Below are 20,200 nucleotides of genomic sequence, written 5' to 3'. Positions count from 1 at the left end.
CCTCTTTGGATTCCTCTTGTTTGGGGTTCTCTGCGCTTCCTGGACTTGTAAGTCTATTTCTTTTCACCAGGTAGGGGAAGTTTTCTGTCATTATTTCTTCAAATAGGTTTTCAATATCTTGCTCGCTCTCTTCTTCTGGCACCCCCATAATTCGGATGTTGGTACGCTTGAAGTTGTCCCAGAGGCTCCTTACACTATCTTCATATTTATGGATTCTTTTTGCTTTTCCGGTTGGGTGTTTTTTGCTTCCTCATATTTCAGATCTTTGACTTGATTCTTGGGATCCTCTAGTCTACTGTTGAATTTCTGTATGTTGTTCTTTATTTCAGTCAGTGTATGCTTAATTTCTGACTGGTCCTTTTCCATTTTTTTTTTGGCATTCTTACTAAGATCCTTAACTATCTCACTAAGTTCCTTGGAGGTTTCTAGAATATTCTTGAGTAACCTTATAACTGTGGTTTTGAACTCTATATCCAGTAGTTTGCTTTCCTCCATTACTTTCATTTGTGACACATTCCTTTCTCTCTGCATTTTGGCTGCTTCCCTGTGTTGATAGAGTGGCTTTGTGTGCTAGGTGTCCTATATGGCCCAGTGGCTCAGCCTCCCCAATCACCTGAGGTGGACACTGTTGGTGCACCCCTTTGTGGGATAGGTGCACAGTCTTGGTGTAGTTAAGCCCCGATTGCCGTTGGTACACTGGGAGTAACTGACCTCCTGGCCAATTGGCTGTGAGCAGCAGCTGTGTCTACAATGGAAGAACTGTTGTGCTGAAGACACCTTTATGGGGCGGGACTTGCTTCAGTGGGGCTTTGGTGCTCACTGAGTCTGCCCCTTGAGTGTGTCGCTTATGTATGTGAAGAGTTGTAATGTGGTACGGTCTCACACTGACCACTGGGTACACTGGCTCTTGGATCTCCAAGGAGGTGCAAAGTCAGCCACTGCCTGAGGCCACCCAGCAGGAGCTACAGAGAGATCTGCAGATTCCTCCTCTTTGTTTGGGGTTTGGAAGTGCCCAGATGAGGCCCAGCTGTGAAGCAAGGCAGGCTGCTGCTGCCGTGCCTTGGTCCTTCTTTTGGAAGCTTTGGAGCTCTCTGACTCAGTTGCAGTTTGTTAAGTTTTAGGCTGCGAAAGGACAGGCCATTCATATGCAAAAGCTGCTGCATACAGTTTGAGTGGGGCTGTAAATTGGGTGGGGCGGGGTCTCAGGGAATCACCAGGGCGGAGCAGTCAGCAATGGCTGCCAGTCAGCCCTGCACTGGAGAGGTCCCTGGGTCTCCAGGTCCTGTGCCTCTGTGCAGGAACAATGATTGCTGCAAGCACCTCTGAGAGAAAGCCGCGCTGGTGTTCTGGCCAGATGCCAGACAATCCAGTTTCTCTCCGTATGAGTCTGGGTTCCCAGAGTCTCGCCCGGAACTGGAGTTCATAGCAATTGGGAGCTTGTATCTCCCTCCCAATTGAAAAAAAACAACAACAGCACACCCAGTTGCCAGCCCGTTTCATGTGCACATCCACACCTCCTACCCGTCTCAGTGCACTTTTTTCTTTCCTTCTAGTTGTAGAACTTCCACTCAGACAGCTTTCCTGTGATTTTGGATGATCGTTGTTTTGTCTTTTAGTTGTAGTTTTGATGTGATTGTGAGAGGCAGCAAGTACAGATGTTTACCTATGCCGCCATCTTGGTTCTCCCCTTCTGTGAGTACTTTATTGGTGTATAAAAAAAACGTAGATTTCTGGGTGTTAATTTTGTATCCTGCTACATTGCCAAATTCATTTATTAAATCTAGTAGTTTTCTGGTGGAGTCGTCAGGGTTTTCTATGTAAAATATCATGTTATCTGTGAATAAGGACAGTTTTACTTCTTCTTTTTCAATTTGGATGCCTTTTATTTCTTCTTCTTGACTGATTTCTGTGGCTAGCACTTCCAGTACTACGTCGAACAGGAGTGGGAGAGTGGGCATCCCTGTCTTGTTCATGATCTTAGGGGAAGTGGTTTTAGTTTTTGCCCATTGAGTATAATGTTGTCATATAAGGCTTTTATTATGTTGAGGTATGATCCCTCTATTCCCACTTTGCTGAGAGTTTTTATCAAGAAAGGGTGTTGGATATTGTCAAATACTTTTTCTGCATCAATTGTATGATTATGTGATTTTTATCTCTCAGTTTGTTTATGTGATGTATCATTTTTATTCATTTGTGGATAGTGTACCATCCTTGTATCCCCAGAATAAATCGCACTTGGTCATGGTGTATGATCTTTCTAATGTAATGCTGGGTCCGATTTGCTAGGATTTTGTTGAGGATTTTGAACAGCATCTATATTCAGCACATATATTGGCCTGTAATTCTATTTTTTTGTGGTGTGTTTATCTGGTTTTGGAATTAGGGTCATGCTGGCTACATAGAGTCTGGAAGTGTGCCTTACTCTTGAATTTTTTGGAATAGTCTGAGGAGGATAGGTTTTAGTTCTTCCTTGAATGTTTGGTAAAACTCCCCTGTGAAGCCATCTGGCCCCGGGCTTTTGTTTGCTGGAAGCTTTTTGATGACTGCTTCAATTTCTTCCATAGTTATTGGTCTATTTTAATTTTTAGATTCTTCCTGATTGAGTTTTGGAAGCTTATATTTTTCTAGGAATATGTCCATTTCCTCCAGGTTGTCCAGTTTGTTGGAATAGAGTTATTCATAGTATTTTTTAACAATCCTTTGTATTTCTGTGGAGTCTGTTGTTATTTCTCCTCTTTCATTTCTGATTTTGTTTATTTGGGTCCTCTCTCTTTGCTTCTTGATGAGCCTGGCTAGAGGTTCATCAATCTTGTTTTTCCTTTCAAAGAACCAGCTCTTGGTTTTATTGATCTTTTGTTTTTGTTTGTGTGTGTGTGCACGCACGCACGCGTCTTTTGGCCTCTGAGTCATTTATTTATGCTCTGATCTTTTTTGTTTCCTTCCTTCTACTCACTCTGGTATTTTCTTGTTGCTCTCTTTCTAATTTTTTAAGTTGTAGAGTTAGATAATTTAATACCAGTTTATCTTGTTTTTTGAGGTAGGCCTGTAATGCTATGAACTTCCCTCTCAGGACTGCTTTCACTGTGTCCCATAGATTTTGGATTGTTGTAACCCAATCATTATTTAATAACATGCTATTTAACCTCCAAGTGTTTGAATTTTTTTGATTGTTTTTATTGCAGTTTATTTCTAATATAATGCCATTGTGATCTGATAAGATGCTTGATATGATTTCAGTCTTCTTGAATTTGAAGAGATTTTGTCTGTGTCCCAATATATGATCTATCTTTGAAAATGTCCCATGTGCACTTCCAAAGAATGAGCATTCTGTAGCTTTATGGTGAAATGTTCTGAAGATGTCAATAAGTCCATCTGATCTAGTAAGTCATTTAGGATTGATGTTTCTTTGCTGATTTTTTGTCTAGAGGATTTATCCAATAATGTCAATGGGGTATTAAAATCCCCAAATATAATTTTATTGTTGATCTCTCCCTTTAAGTTCTTTTATGTATTTGGGTGCTCCTGCACTGGTGCATATATGGTTACCAGAGTTATATCCTCTTGTTGCACTGATCCCTTTAGTATTATGAAGTTGCCTTCCTTATTTCTTGTTATGGCTTTCACTTTGAGGTCTGTTTTGTCAGATATAAGTATTGCCACCCCAGCTTTTTTTTTTTTTTTCCATTTCTATTTGCCTGAAAAATATTTTTCCACCCCTTCACTTTCAGTCTGTGTGAGTCCCTTGTTCTGAGGTGGGTCTCTTGTAGACAGCATATATATGGGTCATGTTTTCTTATCCCCTCAGCCATTCTATGTCTTTTGATTGTAGCATTTAGCCCATTTATGTTTAAGTTTATTATTGATAGGTACTTGTTTGTAGCCATTTTTATTCTTTATGCTGTGTTCCTTCTTCCCTTTCTACTTCTTTTTACAGCAGCTGTTCCTTTAGCATTTCTTGCATTGCTGGCTTGGCAGTGATAAACTCCCTTAGCCTTTTTTTTGGTCTGCGAAGCTCCTGATTTCTCCTTCAATTTTGCATGATAGCCTTGCTGGATAGAGTATTCTTGGATTCAGTCCCTTGCTTTGCATCACTTTTTATTCTTCATTTCATTCCCTTCTGGCCTGATGTGTTTCTGATTCAGAAATCATTTACTAATCTAATGGGAGATCTTTTGTAGGTAACTCTGTTTCTTGCATTCTTTAAGATTCTCTTTTTGTCATTAATGTTTGCCATTGTATTTAGGACATGTTTTGGTGTGGGTCTTTTGGGGTTTATCTTGTTTGGTATTCTCTGTGCTTGTGTGACTGTTTCCTCCCCAAATCAGGGAAGTTTTCTCTCATTATTTCTTCAAATAGATTTTCTAATCCTTGCTCCTCTTCTTGTCTTTCTGGTGCCCCTATTATACGTATTTTACTTCGTTTCATGTTTTCCTAAAGCTCCCTTAGCTCTCCTGCTTTCTAATTTTTTTTCCAATTTCTCTTTATAAACCTTTTAGATTGTGTGTGTTTTTCTGCCCTGCCATATCTTCTAACTCACTAATTCAGTCCTCCGCTTCTTCTAGTCTACTGTTGAAACCTTCCATTGTGTTTTTTTATTGTATCTATATAGTTTTGTATTTCCTCTTGATTCTTACGTAAGTTGTTGATTTTTCTCCTCCATCCAGTTTATGAATTGTATGACCTTTTCTCAGAATTATTTTTCTGACATACTACATGCTTCTGTTTCATTTAGTTCCTTTTCTGGTGATTTGCCAGGACTGACCCGTAGACCCAGAGCCATGGATGAACAGATTGCTCTAACACATGTTTCTGTGAAAGAGAGGGCTAAGGTACTACTTGGCTATCGCTGCCAAGTAGCCTTGTTCATCTGCCTCCTTTGGCTTTTATTGTCATAACAGCTTGAACTAAAATTAACCTCTAGATACAATCAGCAGGTAAGTATCCTTGAGAAAATATATGCTTCTACAAGGTCGGATCTTTAAAGACTAAATATAGATATTCTAGCAAAACACCCCAGGGGATTGGACTTGTTTGGAAAAGTCGAGGTAGGAGCTGCCACCTTCAGCAAGGTCCCCTCAGAGGCCCCCAACCTTTCAAAGAATTCTCCTTACAGACATTCCAACTAAGTCCCATGCTTCCCCACATCTCCCCCTTTTTGTTTTCTTGGCTGTAGAGGACAGAGGGAGATGGCGAACTTTCTGCTTTGGAAGGTTGGGGTCTGCGAAGCACATTTACTACTCAATTTCTGATTTTGTAGACTGTAAGAAAAACAAAATTACAATGACAGCAGTGGTTAGTTTAATTAAGAAGACAGGGTGCTTACAAGCATTAAATCTTTCCTTCTAGCAAGGTATAGGGATCAGGATGATAAAGGGGAAAGGGTAAGGGTGCGGGATGTAGCTACATGCAGGCCTGGGGTCTGTAGACATAACTATTGTCAGGCGATGAGATGATGTTGGTGAGATAATGTTGATTTCTGGTGGGTCGGTCTGACCATGCTTACCTGTTCTGTTTGCTGGATTCATAGCTGAATTACCTCTCTAATTACTTTGCATAGGCCTTGAAAAGAAAACTTTAGGGAAAACTTAACCCCCTATTCACATATAAGGATATGTGTTCTAAGATCTACACTAATAAAAGAGAAAGATGCAAATTAACCATACCTCCGCAATACCCACAGCCAATCAGGAGTGAATATGCACATTAACCCAACAAAGATGGAAGGTTAATTTGCATATGCAGGCACGGAGCGGACGGGCAGGGTGGCATGCCTGTCATGAGGAGGAGGGCGGGGGCAGAAGGAGCTACAGGAATGGCACTCGGGCCAGGAACGAAGACTGCAAGCTCCCAGCCCGAGTGCCGTAAGTGAAGACTGCAGGTTCCCCGGCCACGGGGCGGGAACTTCCACCTCGTCGCCATGGCAATGCGGCGGATGTTTGCACCGAGTGGCCGGGGGCAGGGCAGGGAGCTTGCAGTCTTCGCTCACAGTGCTTGGGCCAGGAGTGAAGACTGCAAACTCCCGGCTGGCTGGGAGCAAAGACTGCAGGTTCCCCAGCTGGCCAGAGCGAAGACTCTGCCTGGAGCGAAGGCCTGGGTTTTGGGTGCTGGAGGAAAACGGGTGCCAGCAGCCAGGTGAAGGAAGGCGTATTCTAGCACGAATCTTGGTGCAACGGGCTTCTAGTTTAAAATAATATGATTACTTTTCAGATTAATTCAGGTGCTCTATTTATTAGATTTATTATTTAGTATACTTGTAAATTCTTTTAAGATTTCTCTTTATAAACCTTTTAGAACCTTTATAAACATTCTTATAACTTTCACAATTATTCTTAAGTATTCCTACTCTAATTTTCTCTCTTCCTGTTATATTCCTTTCTTTACATCTCTTTTCACAATTTTACCTCCTCAACTTCAGTTCTCCTTTAATTGTACAGACCCTCTATAACTTATAAATTTTATATATAACTTATATATACCTTCTGTAACTTTTATATATATATATATATATATATATATATATATATATATATATTCTGTAACTTACACATACCCTTTTCGTTTGTCTACTTTATTTTCTTTTTCCTTTATCTTTATACCATCTATTATACGAAAACTATAAATTCTTTCTAATTAGTTATGATTAAAGGTTAGTTCTACACAGGTTCCTCTATTCCTAGCTTCAGAGCAGTTGGAGTGGTGAGAAGTATATCTATCTCTCCTCTAGTTGGCATATCGTCCTTGCTCATGCCTGTCTAACTGCCTACCACATCCCCCTCAAGGGTCTTGACTCTGAATTCTTTCAGGGAAAGGGGACACCAGGTTTCTTCTGTAGTTGCCTCATGCTGAGGCGGGTCAGAGGTTTCTCTCAGAGCCGAGAGATACTTGCTCTCTGTCAGGTGGACGATGAGGCCTAGGCACAGAAGGAGGTGGCAATGCTGCCTAGAGGTGGTATTCCCTAGGTGCAAGTAGGGCTTGTAATCTAGTGGAGACAAACTGTGTTATAAAATTTAGTATTATTGAGCAAAAGTTAGAACAGTTTCTAATAATTTCCTGTTGAAACATTTTTTCTCCCTAAAATCATCCTTATTTTTAATATAGACTAATTTACTTACTGTATTAAGTATAGTTATAATTTGACCTGATTGTTCGCATGAACACAATAAGAATAACAGTTGATTACATAGGCTATTTTTTAAAAAATGTGTTTTGCTGGAATCTCATGAGAAAGTGTATTCTCAGGGCCAAGAAGCCAAGCCACACAGTTGCCATCAGGCTTTGCCTGCAATATCTACAGAATTGGGGTGCATTCCTAAAGTTGAGGTCCCCATAGGTGTCTTGAGGTTTCTTTCATGCGATCTCTCAGGAAAGCAACCTTCGTTCCTTACCTGGAAAGACTGCCACGAACCACGTGACCAAGCAAGGGACCAGGCTTTTTATCTAAGGGGCTTATCAGCTTCAAAGTCAATCTTCATTCCTTAGAGCTTTCTGGTGACATCCAGAGTCCTGGCATGTCTCTCTCAGACATGACATTCCAGCCGAGTTTTGGTTAATAAAACCACAATAGGAAACTGACTTATGTCCTGTTATGAAGAAATCAGATTCTTACTGGATTCATGCAAACAAGTGTATTGCTATTAGAAAAATAATTACTAAAACTATAATTATTTTTAGTTCATTTAGTCCTATAATCAAATTTTTTTGCTCCTGATTTTTCTTGCTAGTATTTCTATAAATTTAGATACTTTATAGAGTAATATAAATGACATGGAATCTTGTCCTTCTTGCAAAACACAATATTCTACAATATTAGAACTTATAACACTTAGTTATAAATGAAAGCATATTAGAATCTATTTAACATATATATATATGTAGAATATAAATTTTATTTCCTTATTTGACAGAGCTTCCCATATACCTTAAGTATAAAATTTTTCTTCATAAGGAGAGAAAGCAAATCTTAAAATTTAAACCCTGGGAATGTAATCAAATACAATATATATTACTAGAGGCATGGAGCATGAAATTCGTGCATGGGGGAGGGAGGTGTCCCTCAGCCCAGCCTGCACCCTCTCCAATCTGGGACCCTCTCAAGGGATGTCCAACTGCCCGTTTAGGCCCGATCCCGGTGGGATCGGGCCTAAACGGGCAGTTGGATATCCCTCTCACAATTCAGGACTGCTGGCTCCCAACTGCTTGCCTGCCTGCCTTCCTGATTGCCCCTAACTGCTTCTGTCTGCCAGCCTGATCACCCCCTAACCACTCGTCCGCCAGCCTGTTTGCCCCTAACTGCCCTCCCCTGCCAGCCTGTTTGCCCCTAACTGCCCTCCCCTGCAGGCCTGGTCACCCCTAACTGCCCTCCCCTGCAGGCCTGGTCACTCCTAACTGCCCTCCCCTGCAGGCCTGGTCCCCCTCAACTGCCCTCCCCTGCAGGCCTGTGTCCCTCCCAACTGCCTTTCCCTGCAGGCCTGGTCGCCCCCAACTTCCCTCCTCTGCCGGCTTGGTCACCCCTAACTGCCCTCCCCTGCAGGCTTGATCGCCCCCAACTGCCCTCCCTTGCAGGCCTGGTCCCTCCCAACTGCCCTCCCCTGCTGGCCTGATCACCCACAACTGCCCTCCCTTGCAGGCCTGGTCCCTCCCAACTGCCCTCCCCTGCTGGCCATCTTGTGGTGGCCATCTTGTGTCCACATGGGGGCAGGATCTTTGACCACATGGGGACAGCCATCTTGTGTGTTGGAGTGATGGTCAATCTGCATATTACTCTTTTATTAGGTAGGATAGAGGCCTGGTGCACAGGTGGGGGCCAGCTGGTTTGCCCTGAAGTGTGTCCCGGATCAGGGTGGGGGTTCCCTTGGGGCATGGGGCGGCCTGGGCAAGGGGCCTGTGGTGGTTTGCAGGCTGTCCACGCCCCCTGGTGACCCAAGTGGGGGCCCTGGTGTCTGGGGTTCATTTATCTTCTACAATTGAAACTTTGTAGCCTGGAGCAGAGCCAAGCCTTCTGCTTGCTCCGTGGAGGCAGCCATTTTTGGGGGGGATTTATGTATCTTCTATAATTGAAACTTTGTAGCCTGAAGTGGAGGCCTGGGCTGGCCAGGGTGTGCGGAAAGCTTGGCTTCCTCCATCACCGGGGGCAACCCTAGCCTCCTGCTCTTTCCAGCTTCGTGGCTGCCGCCATTTCTGTTTGGGTTTATGTATCTTCTATCATTGAAACTTTGTAGCCTTGAGTGGAGGCCTAGGCCGGCAAGGGCAGGTGGAAAGCTTGGCTTCCTCCATTGCCAGGGAAACCCAAGCCTCCCTCCTGCTCTCTGTGGCCGTAGCCATCTTGGTTGGGTTTATTTGCATATTTGCAGCTTGTGGGCATGGCTTGTGGGCGTGGCTTGTGGGTGTAGCGGAGTGATGGTTAATTTGCATATTACTATTTTATTATATAGTATTATTATTAAAGCATGTTAAGTAATCTATTCATTTAAAGTAATCAATTTCCTGATTAATATAACAATTATTTTAATAATATATATATAAAATCTTTGCATCCTAGGCAAATAGAGGAAAAACCTTTTGTTCCTTGCTTTCAGAAATAGGCTTATTTTTCCAATGGAAAACATACATTCTTAAGAAGCATAGCAGAGAGAGTAAATTTCTTAGCTGAGAAACAATTCCTTGGAACTTGGAAATCCCAAGCGGGCTTCAATGACTTACTGCACAGTTACTTTCATTTTCTTACTCTTTGTTTTCGAGGGTCCGCCGCATTTCGTTGCATTCCTTGGTACTCACACAGGGGCACCACTTTGCAGGGGCTGACTCTCCAACCCTGAGTGATGGATGCATGATTACTCTAACACACATTCTGTGAAAGAGAGGCTAAGGCTCTACTTGGCTATCGTGGCCAAGTAGCCCTGTTCACCTGCCTCCTTTGGCTTTTATTGTCACAACAGCTTGAACTAAAATTAACCTCTAGATACAGGCAGCAGGTAAGCATCCTTGAGAGGGCTCATGCTTCTACATGGTTGGGTTTGAAGACTAAACATAGAGATTCTAGCAAAACACCCAGGGGCTCGGACTTGTTTGGAAAAGTCAAGGCAGGGGCTGCCGCCTTCAGCAAGGTCCCCCCAGAGGCCCCAACCTTTCAGAGAATCCTCCTTATTGATATTCCAACCAAGTCCCATGCTTCCCTGTAACTATTCATCCTTTTCTTTCCTTGGGGGATTGTGTCATTTTCTCCCCATTTTTGCTGTCTCTTTCTGGCCCTGGGCACCCTGCTTGGGGTTTGAGAGGTTAAAGACCCTCTCAGGGCAATGGTCTGGAAATGGTTAGCCCAGAGGCTGGGTCTGCCTTGAGTCTCACGCCTTTATTGTCTCTGCTCTGAGTTGTATCCCTTTCGCCCACAGACCTGGTCCCTCAGTTGTCTGCTTCAGATGCTCAGGGTGGTGGGAGCATTTGCATAGTTCCTCTGGTGTGCTACTCCCTGTGAGGGCCCAGAGCCCTCTGGCATGCGTTTCTCTGAGCAGCCCTGGCACCTGGGGCAGGGTGGCACCCTAGGTCCCTCTGCCAGCACACTTGCAGCGCAGTCCTGTGGCCCCTGGCTGGGGACACCCACTTTCTCCGGGTCCCCCTGGCAGTGCTCTCCTGTGTCCCAGAGTGGGGCGTGTGCTGGGTTCCTTCAGGCACACCGGGGAGAAGCAGTTGTGGGTTGCTCTGGGTCGCATAGTCAGAGCTCCCCTGTGACCTGAGTGGGGCACGCACTGGGTTACTCCATGTTGCCCTAGCAGCAAGACCCTAGGCTTAGGGTGGAGTGGGCGCAGGTTGCTCTGGTTTGCACAGTTCTTGCTTTCTTGTAGTCCATAGTGAGATACGTGCTGGTTTGCTCCAGTTCTCCCCTCCTCATTATGGAGTGGGGGCTCTCCTGTCACTCGGAGTGAGGTGCACATTGTGTTGCTCCAGTTTAGCAGATGCAAATACATAGTGTTGGGACAACACTTAAGGAGGAAAAACTACAGTGACATGTTATTTACTTAATTTGTAGCTTGTTTCAATTATTACTACTTTGCAGATAACTCCCAAAACTTTATAGCCCCACTCTTTTTTTCTCAGCTGCTGTCAGATTTAAGCCAACTTCGTTCTTTTCTATTTCTTCCAAAATTTTTACTTCTCTTCATACTCTGGTGTCTTTGAATTTAATATTTGTGGTCTTTAAACATCCCATATTTTTTACATTATCCATTAACTAGAGGCCTGATGCACAAAATTTGTGCATTGGGGGGGTGGTGTCCATCAGCCCAGCCTGCGCCCTCTCGCAATCCGGGACCCCTCAGGGGACATCCCTCTCGCAATCCAGGACCCTTGCTCCTAACCGCCCACCTGCTTGCTCCTTCCCACTTGGCTCACTGCTCCTTACCTTCCATCTGCTCACTCTTTACCACTTGGCTCACCACTCCTTGGCACTGCCACGGAGGCTGGAGAGGCTACCGCTACCACCGCTGTGCTCACCAGCTGTGAGCCCGGCTTCTGGCTAAGTGGCGCTCCTGCTGTGGGTGCACACTGACCACCAGGGGGCAGCTCCTGTGTTGAGCATCTGCCCCCTGGTGGTCAGTGAGCGTCATAGCAACCTGTCGTTCTGCCATAACGGTCGCTGGGCTTTTACATATATAGATGCCTCTACACTGCCTATTCATGCTGAATTTTACCCAGTGAATTGACAAAGGGATGTTCTATTTTATGGAGTGAAATCTGTAATTTATTTTTATAATTTTGTCATTTTTGTTTCTGTAGCAGTGTTTTATGTAATTGCTTTAAATTTTAATTTTGCATTGTGCCTGTAATTTTCAGCCAGGAGTGATTTTATCCCTGGGACACTTGATAATATCTAGGAACATTTTTGATTGTCGTTGCTGGGAGGCTATTACTGGCATCCAGTAGGTGTGTAGAGGGAAGGATGCTGTTAAACACCTTACAATGCACAGCACAACTCCCACAAAGCATTACCTGTCCAAAATATCAACAGTGCAGGGCTGGAAGTGCTGCATTGTGCACTTAGGAAAATTAATTAAAAATGAAAAATTAAGGTTTAGTGACAGTTTTCAATATGTGACATTAATAGAAATCTTTGTATTAACCTCTGCAAATTTTGTATTATCATTTCTACGCTCATGTTTCCTTTGCCCTGATGTCTTCACTCACATTTTAAAATAATAACTTTTTAATATTTAACAATTTATATAAGCTAATTTCATTTTTTCTGTATCCAGGTCTAGACATGTATAAAGTAATAAATGAAGTATCCTGAGAGTGATTGAAATCAGATAACCAGGGGTATAGTGAGCAAAGAATGTTTATTATTTCCAGGAGAATTGTGCTCCCTCCCCCACAAATACTGTTGTAGTTTGTTTGCTGCTGTGGTTCATGGCCTTGAAAACTTGAGAACCACTTCTTTGAGAGTAAAGTACATAAAGAAAAAAAATAAAAAGAAGTCACACCTCTTTGGTAAACCACATTTTTTATTCTTTCTCTGAATTTGATGACAGGTAATTTTTTTGTTTCTTTTCTCTGAATATCACCAGGACACTCAGTCACTTATCGGGAGCCCCGCGACCCGCATAGCACCTCACATTATTGGAGCAGAGGATGATGATTTTGGTACTGAACATGAACAGGTGATGATATTTTTTTCTAAAAAAAACACATTAATTTTCTGAGATATTTGATTATTGTAAAAATGAACACTTTCTGGACATTAACTAAGATTAACTGGTTAATTAGTGGGTTAGTTGCTTATTTTAGCTTTAATCAATAGGAATGACTTTGCTTTTAAAACTGATAAGTCACTGATTAGACCTAAGTACTTCATTTTAGGAGGGGGAGGTGTTATTGTAAAGGTTGTTTTTCTTTTTCTTTCAAATTCCAATTGTTTATTGATGGTATATAGGAATATGATTGGCTTGGTACTTCAAGGAGCTTTTTAAAATAGCTCTTTTGGCGCCCTGGCCAATGTGGCTCAGTGGGTAGAGCATAGGCCCACAAACCTAATGGTTGCGGCTTCAAGTCCTGGTCAAGGGCAATCTCTGTTGCAGGCTTGAGCCCGCACCCCAGGGCATATGTGGGAGGCAACCAACCGATATGTCTCTCACATCAATGTTTCTCTCTCTCCCCCCCCCCCCCCCACCTCCCTTCCACTCTCTTTAAAAAAGCACTGGAAAAAGATATCCTCGGGTGAGGGTTAACAACAACAACAACTTTGTGATTTTCTCCATAGGCAACCATGGTGTCTGTGACTAGAGACAACTTTTTTGTTTCCAATCTGTTTATCTTTTATTTCTTGTTGTTACCTTCACTGGACTGATTAAGACTTCCAGTAATGTGGTTGAACTGGAGAGGTGAGGCAGCACATCTTTGCTTTATTACTGACCTTAGGAAGAAAGATTAGTCTTTCATCATAAAGTATAATAAGGTTAGCTGTAGGTTTTTCACAAATACTTTTTATTACAGGTTAAGGAAGTTTCCTTCTATTCCTAGTCTGCTGAGAGTTTTTATCACGAATGGATATTGAACGTTATTGAACGAGTGAGATGATTATATTAGTCTCCTAATATGGATTGATATTAGCCTATTGAGCCAGCTCTGCATTCCAGGATAAACTTTAATTGGTCATAATGTATTTTCCTTTTTAGACGTAGCTGATTCAATTTGCCATTATTTTGCTGAGGATTTTTGTGTCTGTGTTTATGGGGGATATTGTGTAGTTTTGGGATTTTTTGTTGTTGTTTTTGTAATTTGGTTTTAATAGTTGGGTATTGCTGGCCGCCTAGGTTGAATAAGAAGTGCTGCCTCAGCCCAGCCTGTGTGGCTCAGTGGTTGAGTGTGACCTATGAACCAGGAGGTCAGGATTCGATTCCCTGGCACAGCACATGTCCAGGCTGCAGGCTCGATCCCCAGTTGGGGGCGTGTAGGAGGCAGCAAGTGTTACGTCCTCTTGTATTTTCTTTCTTTTTTTAATAAGAATTGTGGATCTATTAGGTCATCTGGAAAAGCAGGTGGGCTGAGCCCCACGATAGTGTCGGCCTCCTCTTGCGTTTTCTAAGAGACATTGTATGGGATTGGGACTGTTCCTTAGATTAACTTTAGTCTCACCGTAATTTATTTATGTGTAAAAATTATATGAAAATTGTGATTTTAGTTACCTTAATTTTAATGATTGCTGTTTTCTGTTTTCTGTATATTAAGGAATATATACATTTATTATAGGCCAGTGTTACTTAAAGTGATACAACTCCATTTTCTACCACTATTTCTGTGATTAGTTCAAAAGAAAAGGAAAAGAGCTGGTTCCTTATTAGGCAGAGAGTCTTCCAGGACATTTGCAGGAGTGCTATGAGGTAGGTGTGTGCTGACTCAGAGATGTCTCAGCTCCTTGATAATTATCTCCTAACCTGCATTCGCCCAGGATGGCCTTCCTCCCAGCCTCTCCCCTGAAAGTGCTCATGTCAGAGGAAAAGATTCCATAGCCTGTGTTGCTAGTAAATTCTAGTGAAATTTCTCAAATCTTGAATTTTTTACGGTAGATCTAAGTAGATTTTGATAGTTATGCTTAGTTGAGCTCATGTGACATTTGCATTTGTGTTGGAGTTACTGATGTGTAATTGTTTCTTTTTCTAGATCAATGGGCAGTGCAGCTGTTTCCAGAGCATTGAACTGCTGAAATCTCGCCCTGCTCACTTGGCTGTTTTTTTACACCATGTAGTTTCACAGTTTGACCCTGCGACATTGGTAATATATTTTACGATTTAGCAAATTCAAAGTTTTTACATTGATTAATAAACCATAAAACTTTTCACTTCTGTGAAATAAGTGGAAAGACTTTTTTCAGTTTTCTAAACATATAAGGATAGACATGAAAGATACTTAAAATGTTATTTATTTTTTTAAGTACTTTGTTGAATGTTTTAACTATCACTGTTGCCTTTGTTCTGGTACATTGTTTATGGTGACTTGCCTGTTCCAAACATTCATACTCTATGAGAATATAACAGATTATATTTTTCAAGATTTCTCACTTTACTTCTTCATTTTCTTCTTTACTACAGCTCTGTTATCTCTATTCAGACCTTTATAAACAGACCAATTCCAAGGAGACTCGTCGTATCTTCCTTGAGTTCCATCAATTCTTCCTGGATCGATCTGCAGTAAGTTACCAAGTTAATAGTAAACTCTTTGCTCTAGTACATTGAGTTATCGGCCTCCTACTTCCAGTTTTCCCTCCCACTTGATTTTTTTCTTTCACTTTTTTAAATTATTTTAAAAATTGATTTTAGGAATGGTGTGGGGGTGGGGGAGAGAGAGAGAGAGAGAGAGAGACAGACAGGAGAAGGGGGGAGAGAGAGAGAGAGAGAAACATTGATCGGTTGCCTCCTGCACATGCCCTGACCGTGGATCGAACCTGTAACCTTTGGAAGGACAGGATGATGCTCCAACCAACTGAGCCGTACCAGCCAGGACTCCCTCCATATTTTTGAACTTTATTGTGCTTTGTGACATCTGTCAGTTACTAATTACTCTTGGCTGTTTTTGTTTTTTTATCATTTCTAAATTAGTTGTAGGCATACCTGTTGTCACATGTGTATGATTAGGATGAGGGAATAAAAAGAGAACACAATGATATACATTTATATGTCAGGATCCAAAGGGTAACACTTGCATACTTGAACTCCGCTTGGCCTCTTTGAAGTTTTTAGGTACAAGTTTAACTAAAAAGTGGTGAAAACTATCTTATTTACAAAAATGATAGTAAATGGCAATAGTGTTTCCTAAGAGTTTTATTATTCGCTTTGCTCTCGGGAAAGGAGAACCGGCCCTGAATGCTCCCTAGGTAATCAGTCACTCTGTGTCCCTAGTTCTCTCTCTCATATGACTGTGTCATACTTGCTTTCTCCTAGAACTCCTAACCCTTCCTCTCCTGTCCTTTTCTCAGCTGATGACCTGGCTTTTGCTTGAGAAATTTAAAGTAGTCTACAGAAGAGAACTTCTGCAGATACATCCTCTCCTCCGCCACACCTTGTGCATTGCTCCTATGTAGAGACGCTGCTGTATCCGCAGCGCTTTCTGCCCTGCACCACCAGTTCTTGTTTTCTGTGGAGCCATTTACGTCCGCTGCAGACCTCATTAGTTCTCCCATCTTAAAGCAGTAAACACACACAGAAACTTTGGGCCCCTCCTTTCTCCAGCTCCCCTTGCTCCGTTCCTTTACATAGTTGCCTGCACACTGCTGAATATAATCACCTCTCAGTGAGGCCTTCCCTGACCAGCCCACTTAAAATGTAACCCCTTTCACTTTATGCTGCTGTCTCTCCTGTTGTTTTTGTCTATAGAACTTATATTTTATTAACTTACTTTGTTTGTATTCTTACTCTATCCTGAATGTAAACTTCGTCAGGGAAGATGTTTTTATCCTGTCTATTCACTGCTGTTCCCCCAATATTAATAGATGGCAGCACAGAGTGGCCACTTAGATATTTTTTGAATGAATGTTAGGCTTCTGATTTTACTGCCATTGTTTAATATATTACACATCATATTTATTAAGAAATGACAGCATATTGAAGTGTATTTGAATTTCACATATAGAGCTCCATGCTAAGTTAAAACTTTATATTTTGCTACTGGTCTATATAAGTTTATTAACATTAAAATGTAAGAACCTTGATTAATTTGCTAATTATTTTTGACACACAGGTGATATTTTTTTCATATAAGTATCCACATGTAGAAATGAACATTTATTTACTTTTTTGCATTTGTGCTAGAAATACTTTTAGGAAAGTTGATTTGAGCTGCAGCATGGCAACATCAGTTAAAGAGAAAGCTTTGAAATCCACTTCCCTGTCCTTCAAATGAATATTAGCGATCTCCTAATTTTTAGCAGTGACTTACTTTCAAATATGAAACTTCAGATCTTATAGGAATTGTTTAAATTCTGGAAGTATACGACTTAAGTAGGAGTACAATACAAAGTCAGTATACAGAGGTTATGATACTTACTGTAACTACAAAAAAAAATTTATTTTTAAGATATTTCCCAAATTGATGGGAAGGAAAACACATTTCTAAATTAATAGTGGGACCAGAAACTGCAATTATTATGGGAGAAGTCCTAGCTATACAGAACTAAAACACAGTTATTTTAATTAGTTCAGTAGTGTAAATACTACAGATGGTTACTGGATATTTAAGACTCCGAATCCTCAGAAATGACATCCACTAACTTTCTCATTGGGAGTGTGACTATTGTGAGGGTTCTTTAAGGAAAGGGACTGGAAATGTCATGGTCTATAGTGGGAGTATCTCAAATACAGTAAATAAAAATTGTAATAATAAAAGCATAATATGCTAATAAGACCAGACGTCCTTCCCGACATCCTTCCAGATGACCTTCCAGATGAAGCTGGGGCTGTGAGGGAAGCCTGGGTCCCGGGTGCCTGCCAGCAGCCAGAAGGAAGCCCGGGTCCTGGGTGCATGCTGCTGGCCGGAGGGAAGCTGGTGCCGGCAGCCGGGGGAAGGAAAGCCTACTCTTGCACGAATTGCATGCATCAGGCCTCTAGTAGTTATATATGAGTGAATTTTCCATATAATAATATATGCACATAGTTTAGTTTTTACCTATATTAATTCAAATAATGTAGATTAACCAGATTCTAGAAAGCCAAAGTCAGTATTCATTCATTCCAGAAAGCTACAATAAAGCCAGTAAGAATAAGTAAGGCACAAAAGCATTTAGTCATTTAGTAAATATTGTAGATAATTCCTTTATAGCATGATCTGTGGAAAGGGCTTCTTTTCCAGGTTAAACAATAGAACACACCAGAGCTGTGACATTGGGTGGGGGAGCACAGTAAATGAGCTTATGCATGATTGTGCTTGTGAAAAGAGGTGTCCAGGCTCTATTAATTTACTTTATGCAGGCACTTGTATGCATCTTGAAAAGTCCTGAGTGCTGTCTCACTTTTTCTTTGCATTTCTGTTTTAGCACTTGAAAGTTTCTGTTCCTGATGAAATATCAGTAGATCTAGGTAAGTTTGGAGCACCTATATCCTGGAGAATTGTATCTCTACTAGAGGCCCGGTGCACGAAATTCGTGCACTGGGTGGGGGGGGGTCCCTCAGCCCAGCCTGCACCCTCTCCAGTCTGGGACCCCTCGAGGGATCGGGCCTAAACGGGCAGTCGGATATCCCTCTCACAATCCAGGACTGCTGGCTCCCAACTGCTCGTCTGACTGCCTTCCTGATTGCCCCTAACCGCTTCTGCCTGCCAGCCTGATCACCCCCTAACCACTCCCCTGCCAGCCTGATTGATGCCTAACTGCTCCCCTGCCAGCCTATTTTCCCCTAACTGCCCTCCCCTGCCGGCCTGGTCACCCCTAACTGCTCTCCCCTGCAGGCCTGGGTCCCTCCCAACTGCCTTTCCCTGCAGGCCTGGTCACCCCCAACTTCCCTCCTCTGCCGGCTTGGTCACCCCTAACTGCCCTCCCCTGCAGGCTTGATCGCCCCCAACTGCCCTCCCTTGCAGGCCTGGTCCCTCCCAACTGCCCTCCCCTGCAGGCCTGGTCCTCCCCAACTGCTCTCCCCTGCAGGCCTGGGTCCTCCCCAACTGCCCTCCCCTGCAGGCCTTTGTCCCTCCCAACTGCCTTTCCCTGCAGGCCTGTTCGCCCCCAACTTCCCTCTGCCAGCTTGGTCACCCCTAACTGCCCTCCCCTGCAGGCTTGATCGCCCCCAGCTGCCCTCCCTTGCAGGCCTGGTCCCTCCCAACTGCCCTCCCCTGCTGGCCATCTTGTGGTGGCCATCTTGTGTCCACATGGGGGCAGGATCTTTGACCACATGGGGGCAGCCATCTTGTGTGTTGGAGTGATGGTCAATCTGCATATTACTCTTTTATTAGAAAGGATAGAGGCCTGGTGCATGGGTGGGGGCCAGCTGGTTTGCCCTGAAGGATGTCCCGGATCAGGGTGGGGGTTCCCTTGGGGCAAGGGGTGGCCTGGGCGAGGGGCCTGTGGTGGTTTGCAGGCCAGCCATGTCCCCCAGCGACCCAAGCGGAAGCCCTGGGATCTGGAGTTTGTTTATCTTCTACAATTGAAAGTTTGTAGCCTGGAGCAGAGCCAAGCCTTCTGCTTGCTCCGTGGAGGCAGCCATTTTTGGGGGGATTTATGTATCTTCTATAATTGAAACTTTGTAGCCTTAAGTGGAGGCCTGGGCTGGCCAGGGTGTGCGGAAAGCTTGGTTTCCTCCATCACCCAGGGCAGCCCTAGCCTCCTGCTCTTTCCAGCTTCGTGGCTGCCGCCATTTCTGTTTGGGTTTATGTATCTTCTATCATTGAAACTTTGTAGCCTTGAGTGGAGGCCTAGGCTGGCTAGGGCAGGCGGAAAGCTTGGCTTCCTCCATTGCCAGGGAAACCCAAGCCTCCCTCCTGCTCTCTGTGGCCGTAGCCATCTTGGATGGGTTTATTTGCATATTCGCTCCTGATTGGCTGGTGGGTGTGGCTTGTGGGTGCAGCGGAGTGGTGGTTAATTTGCATATTACTCTTTTATTAGATAGGATAGTTATGTAGCTTGGCTCATTTGTAAAGGTGTTATGTGTCAAGTGGTGACTAGTAGGTCATCGCATTGAAGGGTAAATGAAATCTGAATCATGAGATGAAATACAAATTGAAGAACTCTTTGTCTTACTCCAAGAAGAGTTTACCCCAGTCACATTGGTACGTTGCCAGTGATAATGCACAGATTATACCTTTAGATCAAGTAAATGTTTCCCTTTTCTCTTTTCAGAAAAAAGAAGACCTGAGCTTATTCCTGAGGATCTCCATCGCCACTATATTCACACTATGCAAGAACGAGTCCACCCTGAGATTCAGAGGCACTTGGAGGATTTCCGGTAAGCGTGGGGATAGAGAGACATAACTGGTAGGTTATACATGAAATCCTCAGCTTAGCATCTGGTCTCTGTCTCTGTTACTAAAGCATAATGAGCTTCTGGAGTCAAAGTGTTTGGATATTGAGAGTTCATAGTTCCCACTCCATGTGACTTCCCCATTTGTCTGTGCTGAGTGTGTTCCTTCAGGGTCTGTGCTCTGTTGAGTGAGTGCCCCTGGAAGGTCTTCCTCTGTCGTCCTAGCAGACATGTGTGCTGATAGAAAAACTCTGACCTGTGCCTGTTGCTGGGAA

The 20,200-nt window shown here is 43.1% G+C and overlaps 1 protein-coding gene across 3 annotated transcripts in view; it reads left to right on the top strand.

Annotated features, from left to right (window-relative positions):
- Positions 1–20,200, top strand: part of ARHGEF12 (Rho guanine nucleotide exchange factor 12) — a 230,774-nt gene that overhangs the window by 130,816 nt on the left and 79,758 nt on the right. For all 3 annotated transcript variants that reach the window (XM_080687470.1, XM_080687471.1, XM_080687469.1), the window contains 5 exons: positions 12,558–12,650; positions 14,650–14,760; positions 15,078–15,176; positions 18,014–18,056; positions 19,805–19,910. In XM_080687470.1, the coding sequence (XP_080543596.1) occupies positions 12,558–12,650; positions 14,650–14,760; positions 15,078–15,176; positions 18,014–18,056; positions 19,805–19,910 (452 nt within the window). The remainder of the gene's footprint in view (positions 1–12,557; positions 12,651–14,649; positions 14,761–15,077; positions 15,177–18,013; positions 18,057–19,804; positions 19,911–20,200) is intronic.

Source organism: Plecotus auritus (genome assembly GCF_963455305.1).
Source record: "Plecotus auritus genome assembly, chromosome: 9".
In the NCBI taxonomy this organism is placed as follows: Eukaryota; Metazoa; Chordata; class Mammalia; order Chiroptera; family Vespertilionidae; genus Plecotus; species Plecotus auritus.
This window is presented reverse-complemented; position numbering and strand designations above follow the sequence as displayed.